The sequence below is a fragment of the Atractosteus spatula genome, chromosome 25 (assembly GCF_055471065.1).
Source record: "Atractosteus spatula isolate fAtrSpa1 chromosome 25, fAtrSpa1.hap1, whole genome shotgun sequence".
Taxonomy (NCBI): Eukaryota; Metazoa; Chordata; class Actinopteri; order Semionotiformes; family Lepisosteidae; genus Atractosteus; species Atractosteus spatula.
Window position 1 is genome coordinate 4,931,445 of NC_142730.1, and position 19,131 is coordinate 4,950,575.

The 19,131-nt window shown below is 55.3% G+C and overlaps 1 protein-coding gene across 2 annotated transcripts; it reads right to left on the minus strand.

Moving 5' to 3' along the window:
* Positions 1-8,203: 8,203 nt before the first annotated feature.
* Positions 8,204-17,277, minus strand: scamp3 (secretory carrier membrane protein 3). Of its 2 annotated transcripts, none has more exons than XM_088905144.1 (9): positions 16,949-17,277; positions 15,647-15,727; positions 14,292-14,408; positions 12,357-12,489; positions 12,143-12,271; positions 11,896-12,055; positions 10,697-10,798; positions 10,208-10,325; positions 8,204-9,085 (listed from the first exon to the last, which is right to left on the minus strand). In XM_088905144.1, exons 1-9 carry the CDS (start codon positions 17,000-17,002, stop codon positions 8,924-8,926), a joined length of 1,056 nt encoding a protein of 351 aa, XP_088761270.1. In that variant the 5' UTR covers positions 17,003-17,277; the 3' UTR covers positions 8,204-8,923. The 2 variants fall into 2 exon arrangements, with proteins under 2 accessions (XP_088761270.1, XP_088761271.1); XM_088905145.1 differs by having other exon boundaries at positions 12,357-12,486; positions 16,949-17,275.
* Between the last annotated feature and the right edge of the window lie 1,854 nt (positions 17,278-19,131).

Genomic DNA, 19,131 nt, shown 5'->3' on the forward strand with positions numbered 1-19,131 from the left:
CTGTCAGGGGGACACTAGACTGACACTAGTGGAGTGGGTCACTGTCAGGGGGACACTAGACTGACACTAGTGGAGTGGGTCACTGTCAGGGGGACACTAGACTGACACTAGTGGAGTGGGTCACTGTCAGGGGGACACTAGACTGACACTAGTGGAGTGGGTCACTGTCAGAGGGACACTAGACTGACACTAGTGGAGTGGGTCACTGTCAGAGGGACACTAGACTGACACTAGTGGAGTGGGTCACTGTCAGAGGGACACTAGACTGACACTAGTGGAGTGGGTCACTGTCAGAGGGACACTAGACTGACACTAGTGGAGTGGGTCACTGTCAGAGGGACACTAGACTGACACTAGTGGAGTGGGTCACTGTCAGGGGGACACTAGACTGACACTAGTGGAGTGGGTCACTGTCAGGGGGACACTAGACTGACACTAGTGGAGTGGGTAACTGTCAGGGGGACACTAGACTGACACTAGTGGAGTGGGTAACTGTCAGGGGGACACTAGACTGACACTAGTGGAGTGGGTCACTGTCAGGGGGACACTAGACTGACACTAGTGGAGTGGGTAACTGTCAGAGGGACACTAGACTGACACTAGTGGAGTGGGTCACTGTCAGGGGGACACTAGACTGACACTAGTGGAGTGGGTAACTGTCAGGGGGACACTAGACTGACACTAGTGGAGTGGGTCACTGTCAGGGGGACACTAGACTGACACTAGTGGAGTGGGTAACTGTCAGGGGGACACTAGACTGACACTAGTGGAGTGGGTAACTGTCAGGGGGACACTAGACTGACACTAGTGGAGTGGGTAACTGTCAGAGGGACACTAGACTGACACTAGTGGAGTGGGTCACTGTCAGGGGGACACTAGACTGACACTAGTGGAGTGGGTAACTGTCAGGGGGACACTAGACTGACACTAGTGGAGTGGGTAACTGTCAGGGGGACACTAGACTGACACTAGTGGAGTGGGTGACGTCAGAGGGACACTAGACTGACACTAGTGGAGTGGGTCACTGTCAGGGGGACACTAGACTGACACTAGTGGAGTGGGTCACTGTCAGGGGGACACTAGACTGACACTAGTGGAGTGGGTCACTGTCAGGGGGACACTAGACTGACACTAGTGGAGTGGGTAACTGTCAGAGGGACACTAGACTGACACTAGTGGAGTGGGTAACTGGCAGGGGGACACTAGACTGACACTAGTGGAGTGGGTAACTGGCAGGGGGACACTAGACTGACACTAGTGGAGTGGGTGACGTCAGAGGGACACTAGACTGACACTAGTGGAGTGGGTCACTGTCAGGGGGACACTAGACTGACACTAGTGGAGTGGGTAACTGTCAGGGGGACACTAGACTGACACTAGTGGAGTGGGTCACTGTCAGGGGGACACTAGACTGACACTAGTGGAGTGGGTAACTGTCAGGGGAACGAGATTGACACTAGTGGAGTGGGTCACTGTCAGGGGGACACTAGACTGACACTAGTGGAGTGGGTAACTGTCAGGGGGACACTAGACTGACACTAGTGGAGTGGGTCACTGTCAGGGGGACACTAGACTGACACTAGTGGAGTGGGTCACTGTCAGGGGGACACTAGACTGACACTAATGGAGTGGGTCACTGTCAGGGGGACACTAGACTGACACTAGTGGAGTGGGTCACTGTCAGGGGGACACTAGACTGACACTAGTGGAGTGGGTCACTGTCAGGGGGACACTAGACTGACACTAGTGGAGTGGGTAACTGTCAGGGGGACACTAGACTGACACTAGTGGAGTGGGTCACTGTCAGGGGGACACTAGACTGACACTAGTGGAGTGGGTAACTGTCAGGGGGACACTAGACTGACACTAGTGGAGTGGGTCACTGTCAGGGGGACACTAGACTGACACTAGTGGAGTGGGTCACTGTCAGGGGGACACTAGACTGACACTAGTGGAGTGGGTCACTGTCAGGGGGACACTAGACTGACACTAGTGGAGTGGGTCACTGTCAGGGGGACACTAGACTGACACTAGTGGAGTGGGTCACTGTCAGGGGGACACTAGACTGACACTAGTGGAGTGGGTCACTGTCAGAGGGACACTAGACTGACACTAGTGGAGTGGGTAACTGTCAGGGGGACACTAGACTGACACTAGTGGAGTGGGTCACTGTCAGGGGGACACTAGACTGACACTAGTGGAGTGGGTCACTGTCAGGGGGACACTAGACTGACACTAGTGGAGTGGGTCACTGTCAGGGGGACACTAGACTGACACTAGTGGAGTGGGTAACTGTCAGGGGGACACTAGACTGACACTAGTGGAGTGGGTCACTGTCAGGGGGACACTAGACTGACACTAATGGAGTGGGTCACTGTCAGGGGGACACTAGACTGACACTAGTGGAGTGGGTCACTGTCAGGGGGACACTAGACTGACACTAGTGGAGTGGGTCACTGTCAGGGGGACACTAGACTGACACTAGTGGAGTGGGTAACTGTCAGGGGGACACTAGACTGACACTAGTGGAGTGGGTCACTGTCAGGGGGACACTAGACTGACACTAGTGGAGTGGGTAACTGTCAGGGGGACACTAGACTGACACTAGTGGAGTGGGTCACTGTCAGGGGGACACTAGACTGACACTAGTGGAGTGGGTCACTGTCAGGGGGACACTAGACTGACACTAGTGGAGTGGGTCACTGTCAGGGGGACACTAGACTGACACTAGTGGAGTGGGTCACTGTCAGAGGGACACTAGACTGACACTAGTGGAGTGGGTAACTGTCAGGGGGACACTAGACTGACACTAGTGGAGTGGGTAACTGTCAGGGGGACACTAGACTGACACTAGTGGAGTGGGTCACTGTCAGGGGGACACTAGACTGACACTAGTGGAGTGGGTCACTGTCAGGGGGACACTAGACTGACACTAGTGGAGTGGGTCACTGTCAGGGGGACACTAGACTGACACTAGTGGAGTGGGTCACTGTCAGGGGGACACTAGACTGACACTAGTGGAGTGGGTCACTGTCAGGGGGACACTAGACTGACACTAGTGGAGTGGGTCACTGTCAGAGGGACACTAGACTGACACTAGTGGAGTGGGTCACTGTCAGGGGGACACTAGACTGACACTAGTGGAGTGGGTCACTGTCAGAGGGACACTAGACTGACACTAGTGGAGTGGGTAACTGGCAGAGGGACACTAGACTGACACTAGTGGAGTGGGTCACTGTCAGGGGGACACTAGACTGACACTAGTGGAGTGGGTCACTGTCAGGGGGACACTAGACTGACACTAGTGGAGTGGGTCACTGTCAGAGGGACACTAGACTGACACTAGTGGAGTGGGTCACTGTCAGGGGGACACTAGACTGACACTAGTGGAGTGGGTCACTGTCAGGGGGACACTAGACTGACACTAGTGGAGTGGGTCACTGTCAGGGGGACACTAGACTGACACTAGTGGAGTGGGTAACTGTCAGGGGGACACTAGACTGACACTAGTGGAGTGGGTCACTGTCAGGGGGACACTAGACTGACACTAGTGGAGTGGGTCACTGTCAGGGGGACACTAGACTGACACTAGTGGAGTGGGTCACTGTCAGGGGGACACTAGACTGACACTAGTGGAGTGGGTCACTGTCAGGGGGACACTAGACTGACACTAGTGGAGTGGGTCACTGTCAGGGGGACACTAGACTGACACTAGTGGAGTGGGTCACTGTCAGGGGGACACTAGACTGACACTAGTGGAGTGGGTCACTGTCAGGGGGACACTAGACTGACACTAGTGGAGTGGGTCACTGTCAGAGGGACACTAGACTGACACTAGTGGAGTGGGTCACTGTCAGGGGGACACTAGACTGACACTAGTGGAGTGGGTCACTGTCAGGGGGACACTAGACTGACACTAGTGGAGTGGGTCACTGTCAGGGGAACGAGATTGACACTAGTGGAGTGGGTCACTGTCAGGGGGACACTAGACTGACACTAGTGGAGTGGGTCACTGTCAGGGGGACACTAGACTGACACTAGTGGAGTGGGTAACTGGCAGGGGGACACTAGACTGACACTAGTGGAGTGGGTCACTGTCAGGGGGACACTAGACTGACACTAGTGGAGTGGGTAACTGTCAGGGGGACACTAGACTGACACTAGTGGAGTGGGTCACTGTCAGGGGGACACTAGACTGACACTAGTGGAGTGGGTCACTGTCAGGGGAACGAGATTGACACTAGTGGAGTGGGTCACTGTCAGGGGGACACTAGACTGACACTAGTGGAGTGGGTCACTGTCAGGGGGACACTAGACTGACACTAGTGGAGTGGGTCACTGTCAGGGGGACACTAGACTGACACTAGTGGAGTGGGTCACTGTCAGGGGGACACTAGACTGACACTAGTGGAGTGGGTAACTGTCAGGGGGACACTAGACTGACACTAGTGGAGTGGGTAACTGTCAGAGGGACACTAGACTGACACTAGTGGAGTGGGTAACTGTCAGAGGGACACTAGACTGACACTAGTGGAGTGGGTCACTGTCAGGGGGACACTAGACTGACACTAGTGGAGTGGGTCACTGTCAGGGGGACACTAGACTGACACTAGTGGAGTGGGTCACTGTCAGAGGGACACTAGACTGACACTAGTGGAGTGGGTCACTGTCAGGGGGACACTAGACTGACACTAGTGGAGTGGGTCACTGTCAGGGGGACACTAGACTGACACTAGTGGAGTGGGTCACTGTCAGGGGGACACTAGACTGACACTAGTGGAGTGGGTAACTGTCAGAGGGACACTAGACTGACACTAGTGGAGTGGGTAACTGTCAGGGGGACACTAGACTGACACTAGTGGAGTGGGTCACTGTCAGGGGGACACTAGACTGACACTAGTGGAGTGGGTCACTGTCAGGGGGACACTAGACTGACACTAGTGGAGTGGGTCACTGTCAGAGGGACACTAGACTGACACTAGTGGAGTGGGTCACTGTCAGGGGGACACTAGACTGACACTAGTGGAGTGGGTCACTGTCAGGGGGACACTAGACTGACACTAGTGGAGTGGGTCACTGTCAGGGGGACACTAGACTGACACTAGTGGAGTGGGTCACTGTCAGAGGGACACTAGACTGACACTAGTGGAGTGGGTAACTGTCAGAGGGACACTAGACTGACACTAGTGGAGTGGGTCACTGTCAGGGGGACACTAGACTGACACTAGTGGAGTGGGTCACTGTCAGGGGGACACTAGACTGACACTAGTGGAGTGGGTCACTGTCAGGGGGACACTAGACTGACACTAATGGAGTGGGTCACTGTCAGGGGGACACTAGACTGACACTAGTGGAGTGGGTCACTGTCAGGGGGACACTAGACTGACACTAGTGGAGTGGGTCACTGTCAGGGGGACACTAGACTGACACTAGTGGAGTGGGTCACTGTCAGAGGGACACTAGACTGACACTAGTGGAGTGGGTCACTGTCAGGGGGACACTAGACTGACACTAGTGGAGTGGGTAACTGTCAGGGGGACACTAGACTGACACTAGTGGAGTGGGTCACTGTCAGGGGGACACTAGACTGACACTAGTGGAGTGGGTCACTGTCAGGGGGACACTAGACTGACACTAGTGGAGTGGGTAACTGTCAGGGGGACACTAGACTGACACTAGTGGAGTGGGTAACTGTCAGGGGGACACTAGACTGACACTAGTGGAGTGGGTCACTGTCAGGGGGACACTAGACTGACACTAGTGGAGTGGGTAACTGTCAGGGGGACACTAGACTGACACTAGTGGAGTGGGTCACTGTCAGGGGGACACTAGACTGACACTAGTGGAGTGGGTCACTGTCAGGGGGACACTAGACTGACACTAGTGGAGTGGGTCACTGTCAGGGGGACACTAGACTGACACTAGTGGAGTGGGTCACTGTCAGGGGGACACTAGACTGACACTAGTGGAGTGGGTCACTGTCAGGGGGACACTAGACTGACACTAGTGGAGTGGGTCACTGTCAGGGGGACACTAGACTGACACTAGTGGAGTGGGTAACTGTCAGGGGGACACTAGACTGACACTAATGGAGTGGGTCACTGTCAGGGGGACACTAGACTGACACTAGTGGAGTGGGTCACTGTCAGGGGGACACTAGACTGACACTAGTGGAGTGGGTAACTGTCAGGGAGACACTAGACTGACACTAGTGGAGTGGGTCACTGTCAGGGGGACACTAGACTGACACTAGTGGAGTGGGTAACTGTCAGAGGGACACTAGACTGACACTAGTGGAGTGGGTCACTGTCAGGGGGACACTAGACTGACACTAGTGGAGTGGGTCACTGTCAGGGGGACACTAGACTGACACTAGTGGAGTGGGTCACTGTCAGGGGGACACTAGACTGACACTAGTGGAGTGGGTCACTGTCAGGGGGACACTAGACTGACACTAGTGGAGTGGGTCACTGTCAGGGGAACGAGATTGACACTAGTGGAGTGGGTAACTGTCAGGGGGACACTAGACTGACACTAGTGGAGTGGGTAACTGTCAGGGGGACACTAGACTGACACTAGTGGAGTGGGTAACTGTCAGAGGGACACTAGACTGACACTAGTGGAGTGGGTCACTGTCAGGGGGACACTAGACTGACACTAGTGGAGTGGGTAACTGTCAGGGGGACACTAGACTGACACTAGTGGAGTGGGTAACTGTCAGGGGGACACTAGACTGACACTAGTGGAGTGGGTCACTGTCAGGGGGACACTAGACTGACACTAGTGGAGTGGGTAACTGTCAGGGGGACACTAGACTGACACTAGTGGAGTGGGTAACTGTCAGAGGGACACTAGACTGACACTAGTGGAGTGGGTAACTGGCAGGGGGACACTAGACTGACACTAGTGGAGTGGGTAACTGGCAGGGGGACACTAGACTGACACTAGTGGAGTGGGTAACTGGCAGGGGGACACTAGACTGACACTAGTGGAGTGGGTAACTGTCAGAGGGACACTAGACTGACACTAGTGGAGTGGGTCACTGTCAGGGGGACACTAGACTGACACTAGTGGAGTGGGTCACTGTCAGGGGGACACTAGACTGACACTAGTGGAGTGGGTAACTGTCAGAGGGACACTAGACTGACACTAGTGGAGTGGGTAACTGTCAGGGGGACACTAGACTGACACTAATGGAGTGGGTCACTGTCAGGGGGACACTAGACTGACACTAGTGGAGTGGGTCACTGTCAGGGGGACACTAGACTGACACTAGTGGAGTGGGTAACTGTCAGGGAGACACTAGACTGACACTAGTGGAGTGGGTCACTGTCAGGGGGACACTAGACTGACACTAGTGGAGTGGGTAACTGTCAGGGGGACACTAGACTGACACTAGTGGAGTGGGTAACTGTCAGGGGGACACTAGACTGACACTAGTGGAGTGGGTAACTGTCAGAGGGACACTAGACTGACACTAGTGGAGTGGGTCACTGTCAGGGGGACACTAGACTGACACTAGTGGAGTGGGTCACTGTCAGGGGGACACTAGACTGACACTAGTGGAGTGGGTAACTGTCAGGGGGACACTAGACTGACACTAGTGGAGTGGGTCACTGTCAGGGGGACACTAGACTGACACTAGTGGAGTGGGTCACTGTCAGGGGGACACTAGACTGACACTAGTGGAGTGGGTCACTGTCAGGGGAACGAGATTGACACTAGTGGAGTGGGTAACTGTCAGGGGGACACTAGACTGACACTAGTGGAGTGGGTAACTGTCAGGGGGACACTAGACTGACACTAGTGGAGTGGGTAACTGTCAGAGGGACACTAGACTGACACTAGTGGAGTGGGTCACTGTCAGGGGGACACTAGACTGACACTAGTGGAGTGGGTAACTGTCAGGGGGACACTAGACTGACACTAGTGGAGTGGGTAACTGTCAGGGGGACACTAGACTGACACTAGTGGAGTGGGTCACTGTCAGGGGGACACTAGACTGACACTAGTGGAGTGGGTAACTGTCAGGGGGACACTAGACTGACACTAGTGGAGTGGGTCACTGTCAGGGGGACACTAGACTGACACTAGTGGAGTGGGTAACTGTCAGGGGGACACTAGACTGACACTAGTGGAGTGGGTAACTGTCAGGGGGACACTAGACTGACACTAGTGGAGTGGGTAACTGGCAGGGGGACACTAGACTGACACTAGTGGAGTGGGTAACTGTCAGGGGAACGAGATTGACACTAGTGGGGTGGGTGACGTCAGAGGCATGAGTGACACTAGTGGAGTGGGTAACTGTCAGGGGAACGAGATTGACACTAGTGGGGTGGGTGACGTCAGAGGCATGAGTGACACTAGTGGAGTGGGTAACTGTCAGAGGGACACTAAACTGACACTAGTGGAGTGGGTAACTGTCAGAGGGACACTAGACTGACACTAGTGGAGTGGGTAACTGTCAGAGGGACACTAAACTGACACTAGTGGAGTGGGTAACTGTCAGGGGAACGAGACTGACACTAGTGGAGTGGGTAACTGTCAGGGGAACGAGACTGACACTAGTGGAGTGGGTAACTGTCAGGGGAACAAGATGGACACTAGTGGGGTAGGTAACTGTCAGGGGAACGAGACTGACACTAGTGGAGTGGGTGACGTCAGAGGCATGAGTGACACTAGTGGAGTGGGTAACTGTCAGGGGAACGAGATGGACACTAGTGGAGTGGGTGACGTCAGAGGCATGAGTGACACTAGTGGAGTGGGTGGACGGTCCGCTGAGTGCTCGTTACTATCCCACAGGGCCACACAGGCTGGGCAGAGGGAGCGGGTTCGAGCGCTGGGCTCCATCCCCGCCCCCTACTGGCTGGCAAACGATCACTCCCTCCTGCTGCCCCTCCACCACACGTCTCCCCCCGGGCGTCTATCTGCCCCCGGTGAAAGCCCCCTGCGCCGCCCCCTGTGCCGCCCCCTGTGCCGCCTGGGCCGCCGCCTGTCTCACGGCGTCGTTGGAGAGGACGCCCGAGGCGAGCTCCGCCTGCGCCTTCTGGAAACTGGCGCCCGTCTGTCTGTACAGGGAGTGGATCTGCAGGGGACAGGAGACCCCGGTCAGCAAGTCAGTGTGAGGCAGTGTGCACAAACACACACACTCGTACACAGAGACACACACTCGTACACGCAGAGACACACCTGACACACACCTGGCACTGACACACACCTGGCACTGATGCAGTGACACACAGGCACACACCTGGCACTGACACACACCTGGCACTGATGCAGTGACACACAGACACACACCTGACACACACCTGGCACTGATGCAGTGACACACAGACACACACCTGACACACACCTGGCACTGATGCAGTGACACACAGACACACACCTGGCACTGACACACACCTGGCACTGATGCAGTGACACACAGACACACACCTGACACACACCTGGCACTGATGCAGTGACACACCGACACACACCTGACACTGACACACACCTGGCACTGATGCAGTGACACACAGGCACACACCTGGCACTGACACACACCTGGCACTGATGCAGTGACACACAGACACACACCTGGCACTGATGCAGTGACACACAGACACACACCTGACACACACCTGGCACTGATGCAGTGACACACAGACACACACCTGGCACTGACACACACCTGGCACTGATGCAGTGACACACAGACACACACCTGGCACTGATGCAGTGACACACAGACACACACCTGACACACACCTGGCACCGATGCAGTGACACACAGACACACACCTGGCACTGATGCAGTGACACACAGACACACACCTGACACACACCTGGCACTGATGCAGTGACACACAGACACACACCTGGCACTGATGCAGTGACACACAGACACACACCTGACACACACCTGGCACTGATGCAGTGACACACAGACACACGCCTGACACACACCTGGCACTGATGCAGTGACACACAGACCCACACCTGACACACACCTGGCACTGATGCAGTGACACACAGACACACACCTGACACACACCTGGCACTGATGCAGTGACACACAGACCCACACCTGACACACACCTGGCACCGATGCAGTGACACACAGACCCACACCTGACACACACCTGGCACCGATGCAGTGACACACAGACACACAAACGCACACACTCTGGCCAGAGGGTCGCCCCGCCCCTCCCTGTCTCACCCTCTTCAGCATGATGGTTCCCAGCACAGCCTGGCCAGTGAAGACCATAGCAGCCAGCAGCATGATCACACCAGCGCCCACATTCTTCTTCACCGACGACAGGGCCACGATCCACCCGCTGGCGCAGAGAGAGAGGGAGAGGGGTCAGGAGTCGAGTGTGCGCATGTGTCTGTGTGTGCGCACACATGTCTACATGTGTCTGTGTGTGCATGCATGTCTATATGTGCCTGTGTCACTGCATGCAAGGGCTGAGAGCTGTCTTGGCAGCGTTGTGAGGGGTGAGCATGTTCAGTGTCGCTATGTTTGTCTGCACACGGCTCTAGTGAGGGCAAGAGAGGTTGCCTGGCAATGACACCACGGCAACAGTGGGCAGCCAGTCAGACAGACAAGAGCACCTTCCTCTGAGGGGGGGGTGCAGGGATCCCTGGGAATTGTAGTTCTCTGAATATTATGCCAGTGCTCTGACGGTACAGTCTCTCTCTCTCGTACCTGAAGCCCCAGTTAGGGATACCGATGGCCATGAGGATGTATACAACAATCTGGGCGAAGAAGATGAAGAAGAAGAGGAAGAAATTGAAGGAACTGTCACTCCTGGTGAGAGAGAGAGAGAGGGAAAACGATCTTGGATAAATCGACCATCCGCTGTCTTAAAAAGTCACAGGTCTGGAGACAGAGACAGTTCGTTAAAGCTGAGCTCCCCACTACCTAACTAACTCGGATAAGAGCATGTGATAAGCAAATAATTTAACTTTTTTAAATATATAAATAATAAAATTTTTTAATTTTTTCCCTGTGAAATCTGTATCAGCAATTCTCTATTCACTGGGATGAGTGCACTCTCTTGGCAATGAAGCAGCACAGGACCAACAGAGAAAATACTCCTCTTAAAGCAACCCACACAGACTGCAGGAGCCCTGGGCAGACACAGGGGGCGCTGTTCTCCTCCCCTGATCCACACTGCAGCCCCACAGCAGAGCTAAGGACCGAGGCAGCTCTCACTGACAGCACACATACAGACTGCAGGATCCCTGGACAGACACAGGGGGCGCTGTTCTCCTCCTCTGACACCCACACTGCAGCCCCACAGCAGAGCTGAGGCACCAGAGGGAGGACTGACACAGCTCTCACTGACAGCACACACACAGACTGCAGGAGCCCTGGGCAGACACAGGGGGGCGCTGTTCTCCTCCCCTGATCCACACTGCAGCCCCACAGCAGAGCTGAGGACCGAGGCAGCTCTCACTGACAGCACACACACAGACTGCAGGAGCCCTGGACAGACACAGGGGGCGCTGTTCTCCTCCTCTGACACCCACACTGCAGCCCCACAGCAGAGCTGAGGCACCAGAGGGAGGACTGACACAGCTCTCACTGACAGCACACATACAGACTGCAGGAGCCCTGGGCAGACACAGGGGGGCGCTGTTCTCCTCCCCTGATCCACACTGCAGCCCCACAGCAGAGCTGAGGACCGAGGCAGCTCTCACTGACAGCACACACACAGACTGCAGGAGCCCTGGACAGACACAGGGGGGCGCTGTTCTCCTCCCCTGATCCACACTGCAGCCCCACAGCAGAGCTGAGGACCGAGGCAGCTCTCACTGACAGCACACACACAGACTGCAGGAGCTCACGAACCCCAGAACCCCGGATCTGTAAACCCCCCTCAGCCCCACCCCCACACACACCTGAAGGCTTTGTACAAGGGCCTGTACCAGCAGAGGAAGGAGCAGGGGGTGAAGAGCAACAGCCACAGGATGGACATGCCCAGGTCTACGCCGACCGCCGTGTCGATGCAGAAGTGAGCCAGGCAGGCCAGGAAGTTCAGCTGGAGAGCGCCGGCGGAGACTGGCAGGCAGGAGAGGAAAGGGTTAACCCAGCCTCACGGCACGCCCCCGTCCATTCGCCGGCGGACGGCGGAGCGGGGGGGCTCACCCATCCAGAAGTAGTACATGGCGGTGACGGTCCGCTGGAAGTTCTGGCTGATCTCCACGGCGATGTCCTGGTAGAAGCAGGGCTGGACGGGACAGAACGAGGGCAGCGGGGGCCAGTTGTTCTGTCGGGCTGCAGGGGAGGGACAGAGACGTCACGGGCGCCATTCCCGCCAGGACCCACCAGAGGGAGCTCCGCGGGGCTAGCGGCTACTCACTGGCGGCGCTGCCCAGCCCGGCGCTGTCCAGGGCTCGCTCTCTCCTCTCCAGCTCCGCGGCCCGGCGCTCCAGCTCCTCCTGCTTCCTCAGCAGCTCGGCTGTGGCCGCGGCCGCGACCGGGGCCGGCGCCTGCTGGCAGGAGAGCAGCAGACAGGGGCTCAGCGAGGCAGACAGGTTAGCGCGAGCTATCGTCAGTCACGCAGAGAGACAGACAGAGACCTGCGAGCTGTAGGAGCCTTTCATCACTCACACAGAGAGACAGACAGGTACCTGCGAGCTGTAGGAGCCTTTCATCAGTCACACAGAGAGACAGACAGGTACCTGTGTGCTGTAGGAGCCTTTCATTACTCACACAGAGAGACAGACAGGTACCTGCAAGCTGTAGGAGCCTTTCATCACTCACACAGAGAGACAGACAGGTACCTGCAAGCTGTAGGAGCCTTTCATCAGTCACACAGAGAGACAGACAGGTACCTGCGAGCTGTAGGAGCCTTTCACCAGTCACACAGAGAGACAGACAGGTACCTGCGAGCTGTAGGAGCCGTTGTCACTCACACAGAGAGACAGACAGGTACCTGCGAGCTGTAGGACCCTTTCATCAGTCACGCAGAGAGACAGACGGGTACCTGAGAGCTGTAGGAGCCGTCGTCACTCACACAGAGAGACAGACAGGTACCTGAGAGCTGTAGGAGCCTTTCATCAGTCACACAGAGAGACAGACAGGTACCTGCGAGCTGTAGGAGCTTTTCATCAGTCACACAGAGAGACAGACAGGTACCTGAGAGCTGTAGGAGCCGTCGTCAGTCACACAGAGAGACAGACAGGTACCTGCGAGCTGTAGGAGCCTTTCACCAGTCACACAGAGAGACAGACAGGTACCTGCGAGCTGTAGGAGCCTTTCACCAGTCACACAGAGAGACAGACAGGTACCTGCGAGCTGTAGGAGCCTTTCACCAGTCACACAGAGAGACAGACAGGTACCTGCGAGCTGTAGGAGCCTTTCATCAGTAACACAGAGAGACAGACAGGTACCTGCGAGCTATAGGAGCCGTCGTCAGTCACACAGAGAGACAGACAGGTACCTATGAGCTGTAGGAGCCGTCGTCAGTCACACAGAGAGACAGACAGGTACCTGTGAGCTGTAGGAGCCGTCGTCAGTCACACAGAGAGACAGACAGGTACCTGTGAGCTGTAGGAGCCGTCGTCAGTCACACAGAGAGACAGACAGGTACCTGTGAGCTGTAGGAGCCGTCGTCAGTCACACAGAGAGACAGACAGGTACCTGTGAGCTGTAGGAGCCGTCGTCAGTCACACAGAGAGACAGACAGGTACCTGCGAGCTGTAGGAGCCTTTCATCAGTCACACAGAGAGACAGACAGGTACCTGTGTGCTGTAGGAGCCGTCGTCAGTCACACAGAGAGACAGACAGGTACCTGTGAGCTGTAGGAGCCGTCGTCAGTCACACAGAGAGACAGACAGGTACCTGTGAGCTGTAGGAGCCGTCGTCAGTCACACAGAGAGACAGACAGGTACCTGTGAGCTGTAGGAGCCGTCGTCAGTCACACAGAGAGACAAACAGGTACCTGTGAGCTGTAGGAGCCGTCGTCAGTCACACAGAGAGACAGACAGGTACCTGTGAGCTGTAGGAGCCGTCGTCAGTCACACAGAGAGACAGACAGGTACCTGCGAGCTGTAGGAGCCTTTCATCAGTCACACAGAGAGACAGACAGGTACCTGTGTGCTGTAGGAGCCGTCGTCAGTCACACAGAGAGACAGACAGGTACCTGTGAGCTGTAGGAGCCGTCGTCAGTCACACAGAGAGACAGACAGGTACCTGTGAGCTGTAGGAGCCGTCGTCAGTCACACAGAGAGACAGACAGGTACCTGTGAGCTGTAGGAGCCGTCGTCAGTCACACAGAGAGACAGACAGGTACCTGTGTGCTGTAGGAGCCATAGTTCCGTGGCTCAGTCGGGGTGCTCTTTTTTGCGGGCGGCTGTGCTGGCTGTGGGGGGGTGGGGGTGGTCTGGGCAGCCTCGTAGGGAGGGGGGGCCTGTATAAACACACACACAAACACGGGATGGTGAAGGAACAGAAAATTCAGAGAAACAGCCCCACACCTTGACAGGGGTTAACAACTGCACCTGCACTGAGAGAGCAAGCAGCCTGACCGGCCTTCACCGGGTGAATTACTGAGGCACTTCCTGCTCTTTTCATCACCTGCTAAGTGGCTGAATTTTCAGCTGGGGGTCTGTGGGGTTGCTGTGCAGGGTTGTTTACTATGGGAATGTTCACTGTGTTCCGCCGGGTTCTCAGTGCTCGTTACATTTAACATTAACATTAGGGGATGCTCATGTCCTGCTGAAGCCGTTCCGAATTGTTGCCTGCTGTTGTGCTGTGAATGTAAAAGAACTGAACTGAACTGAGAGAGGAGGAGGGAAAGATGAAGACAGACATGCAGGAATCCCAGAATTCCCACTACAGCCAGAATCAGAACAACTTTTAGTCCTACTGAGGGACACAAATCAACACAGCTGCAGCCCAGTGTGTGATCTCCTGTCCCAGCCTGAGGAACAGGAGGACACAGGGGGAGAGAGAGAGAGAGACACGCTCAGGAGGACACAGAGAGAGGGAGAGAGAGACACACTCAGGAGGACACAGAGAGAGGGAGAGAGGCACGCTCAGGAGGACACAGAGAGAGGGAGAGAGAGAGACACGCTCAGGAGGACACAGAGAGAGGGAGAGAGAGAGACACGCTCAGGAGGACAGAGAGAGAGGGAGAGAGAGAGACACACTCAGGAGGACACAGAGAGAGGGAGAGAGAGAGACACGCTCAGGAGGACACAGAGAGAGGGAGAGAGAGAGACACACTCAGGAGGACACAGAGAGAGGGAGAGAGAGAGACACACTCAGGAGGACACAGAGAGAGGGAGAGAGAGAGACACACTCAGGAGGACACAGAGAGAGGGAGAGAGAGACACGCTCAGGAGGACACAGAGAGAGGGAGAGAGAGACACGCTCAGGAGGACAGAGAGAGAAGGAGAGAGAGGGAGAGAGACACGCTCAGGAGGACACAGAGAGAGAGAGGGAGAGAGACACGCTCAGGAGGACAGAGAGAGAGAGGGAGAGAGACACGCTCAGGAGGACACAGAGAGAGAGAGGGAGAGAGACACGCTCAGGAGGACAGAGAGAGAGAGGGAGAGAGACACGCTCAGGAGGACAGAGAGAGAGAAGGAGAGAGAGGGAGAGAGACACGCTCAGGAGGACACAGAAACAGGTATACTGCCTCACCGTAGTGTTGCTGTCGAAGGGGTTATACAGGTCCAGGGTGGCATAGCCAGTGTTGCTGGAGTGCTGGGCTACAGCAGGGTCCTGTCACACAATCACAAAACACCATCAAACAGCAGCTACACAACCACACAGCAGCTACACAACCGCCACACAGTCTCAACACAGCCACACAGCGCAACCACAAAGCTCAACACAACCACACCGCAGCTACACACCTGCAGCAGCTACACAACTGCAGGATAATCAAACAGCTATACAGCAATTAAACAGCCACACAACAGTTACACAACAACTTGGCAATTACACAATAACAGTCATATCACAGCCACAGCTCTCTCTTTTGAGACACTGAGCTCCTTATTCACAGAGCTGAGTAAGCTCATGTGACTTCCATCTCCCTCTCAGACAGTAGGATAGCCTCTCTCTCTCGCTGTCTCACTCCCTGTATCTCTCCATCACTATTTTTCACTGAACACTATCAGTTAACACGATCATCAACAAAACTCCACAATTTTAACTGGGTACATTTTAACTGTCAACCACAGACTCTTGTGGAAATCCTAGATGATACTGTGAGAATAATATCATGTGACTTCAATTTTCACACATCTATTCAAATTTATTAAAAACATTGAAACCTCCAGTAGGGACAGAAGGAGTGGATCAGGCTGCTGTGCACTGGGAGTCTGACTGACAGCACTGTAAAACCTGGAGTGGATCAGGCTGCTGTGCACTGGGAGTCTGACTGACAGCACTGTAAAACCTGGAGTGGATCAGGTTGCTGTGCACTGGGAGTCTGACTGACAGCACTGTAAAACCTGGAGCGGATCAGACTGCTGTGCACTGGGAGTCTGACGGACAGCACTGTAAAACCTGGAGTGGATCAGACTGCTGTGCACTGGGAGTCTGACTGACAGCACTGTAAAACCTGGAGTGGATCAGGTTGCTGTGCACTGGGAGTCTGACTGACAGCACTGTAAAACCTGGAGTGGATCAGACTGCTGTGCACTGGGAGTCTGACTGACAGCACTGTAAAACCTGGAGTGGATCAGACTGCTGTGCACTGGGAGTCTGACTGACTCCACTGTAAAACCTGGAGCGGATCAGACTGCTGTGCACTGGGAGTCTGACTGACAGCACTGTAAAACCTGGAGCGGATCGGACTGCTGTGCACTGGGAGTCTGACTGACTCCACTGTAAACCCTGGAGCGGATCACACTACTGTCCACTGGGACTGCAGAGTGATACAGTACAGTGGCTCCAGTGAAACACACGCTTGTCAAAGACATCAGGTAAACAGACCTGGAACGGGTTGGTGTCGTCGGCCGGGTCCGGGAACCGGGTGTACTGCGACATGGCTCCTGCGCGGACACGGCTCCGTGCGGCCCTTGGACGAGGTGCGGGGGCCCGCTGTCTGAGCCCGGGCTGGGAAAGGGGCAACGACGCCCCAGAACCGGCAGCGGAGGCGCGATACCGACACCGCGGCCCTCCTGCGCGCTGGAAACGCCGCCTTCACGCCGGAGCGGAAAGAAGCTCGCCCGCGACCCCGCTGTTCTCGTCTCGTGCTGGCTCGCGACCCGCAGCGCCGCACTCCTCCCTGTCCGCGTCTCCGGGCGCTCGCGCTGAGCTGAGCTGGGCTGGGCTGGGGAACCCGGAAGTCCGGTCAGCTGACGGGCGCCGCACGTGACCGCGGCGCGCGTGCGCAGGGCTCTGCGAGTTTGAACCGGACAGAGAGAGAGCGGCCCGAGCGCTGCAGTCCTGCGACGACAACTGCTCTCTTAATCATCAGCTGGGTGGGGATATCCACTGCTGCTGCAACTGTGCTGGTTATGTGATTCGTTTTTCTCAGTCTCCTGCTGACTGTGGTGTTTTGTAAGTAAACTTCTTTACTCGACGCTGTAACACGGTTGCAGCTGTAGTTTGATGAGGTCCTCCTAGAGCCCTGTACACCTGTCACACAGCACCACGCCCCGGTTTCCCTTCTCTCTGTTCCCCACTGTGTCTGGAAGACGGAGCCACACTGCGGAGTCTCTCTGCGGGCTGCGTCTCTGAGGCCTGCTGCATGCGTGTACCACCGTGTGTCTCTCAAATCTGTCATCCACTGGGGGGTCCTGCCCGCCCACCCCAGAAAACCCACCCCAATAAAGCACCGAGACTTGACACGGCAGGGTCACGCAGAGTTTACAAACCCAAGCGCTTTGAAGCTCTTCAGAAAGAAAGAAAAAATTCAAAGCGACCTGCAGTACTCTCCATGACCAGCAGAGGGGGGTGCGCTCGCTTTAAAAGACGAGGGAAGCGCTTCTCACAGCGCGCTGGTTCGACCGTCCTGTTTGTTAAGTGACATGTGGGTTTTTTTCAATCCAGCGATATAAAACCACGAATTTTTCTAACTACTACACTTTCATTCAAGCAGCCCAGGCCAAGCAAGGCCCGACCGGGACAGCCTCGGAGGAGAACCAGCTGTTCCACTGTGAGTACAATAACGACAGTATAATAACAAACGGGGAAACTGCGCCAGAAGAGGCTATTCGGGAAAAGGTTTAGCCCTTTGTGTTGGTTCTTCTTTTCCGTCTTGTTCAAACATTTGACGAGGCAATTAAAAAGACAAACAAGATGCTGGGACATCGAACCAAAAGCTTAAAATTTAAATCAAGTCTGTTATGACTCACTAATAAGGTCTGATTTAGAATATTTTGCACAATCCTGGTTACCAGGTAATAGAAAATATGTAGCTACTTTAGAATCAGTCTGGAATCAGAGAGGAGATCCCAGATATATTCCTGGTCTGAAGGGAGTGTCCCACACCGACAGGCTGGAGGAACTGAGTCTCTTCAGTCTGAAGGGAGTGTCCCACACTGACAGGCTGGAGGAATTGAGTCTCTTCAGTCTGAAGGGAGTGTCCCACACAGACAGGCTGGAGGAACTGAGTCTCTTCAGTCTGAAGGGAGTGTCCCACGCCGACAGGCTGGAGGAACTGAGTCTCTTCAGTCTGAAGGGAGTGTCCCATGCCAACAGGCTGGAGGAACTGAGTCTCTTCAGTCTGAAGGGAGTGTCCTTAGGGATGACTATCATCCCTGCGCAGTGTGCAGGTCTGAATGTATCTGCTCTCCTCCTGTCCAGCAGAGGGCGCCCTTGTACAATAAATATGTGCCTGAAACAGAGACGTCTTCTTTTCTCAAATCAATTCCCACCATGCAGTTGGCCAGAATTTTCCCAAATAGGTCAACAACACAGTCTTCCAACAGGGTCCAATGTTCTCCAAAATTGCTGATTAGAGAGGCTCAGCATGTGTGTGCCGGCCTCTTTCTTTCCCTTTTCCAGGGATGTGTAGGAAACACAGAATGACAGGACTCGGAAGAGTGCAGGTCGGTCCAGCACACCCCCAGTGTGTGCACCTGAGTCTCGGTGCCATTACCGCACCTAACCCCTGACCTATGACCTCTGACCCAGAGAGGCAGCTCAGTTCTTGGCCTGCAGCCAGCAGT

Coding starts and splice junctions, on each gene's coding strand:
- scamp3 (XM_088905144.1), bottom strand. CDS start 17,002: ATGTCGCAGTACACCCGGTTCCCGGACCCGGCCGACGACACCAACCCG. Junction 14,409..15,646: donor CCTTCGACAGCAACACTACG/GTGAGGCAGTAT, acceptor GTGTTTATACAG/GCCCCCCCTCCCTACGAGGC. Junction 12,056..12,142: donor CATGTACTACTTCTGGATGG/GTGAGCCCCCCC, acceptor CCTGCCTGCCAG/TCTCCGCCGGCGCTCTCCAG.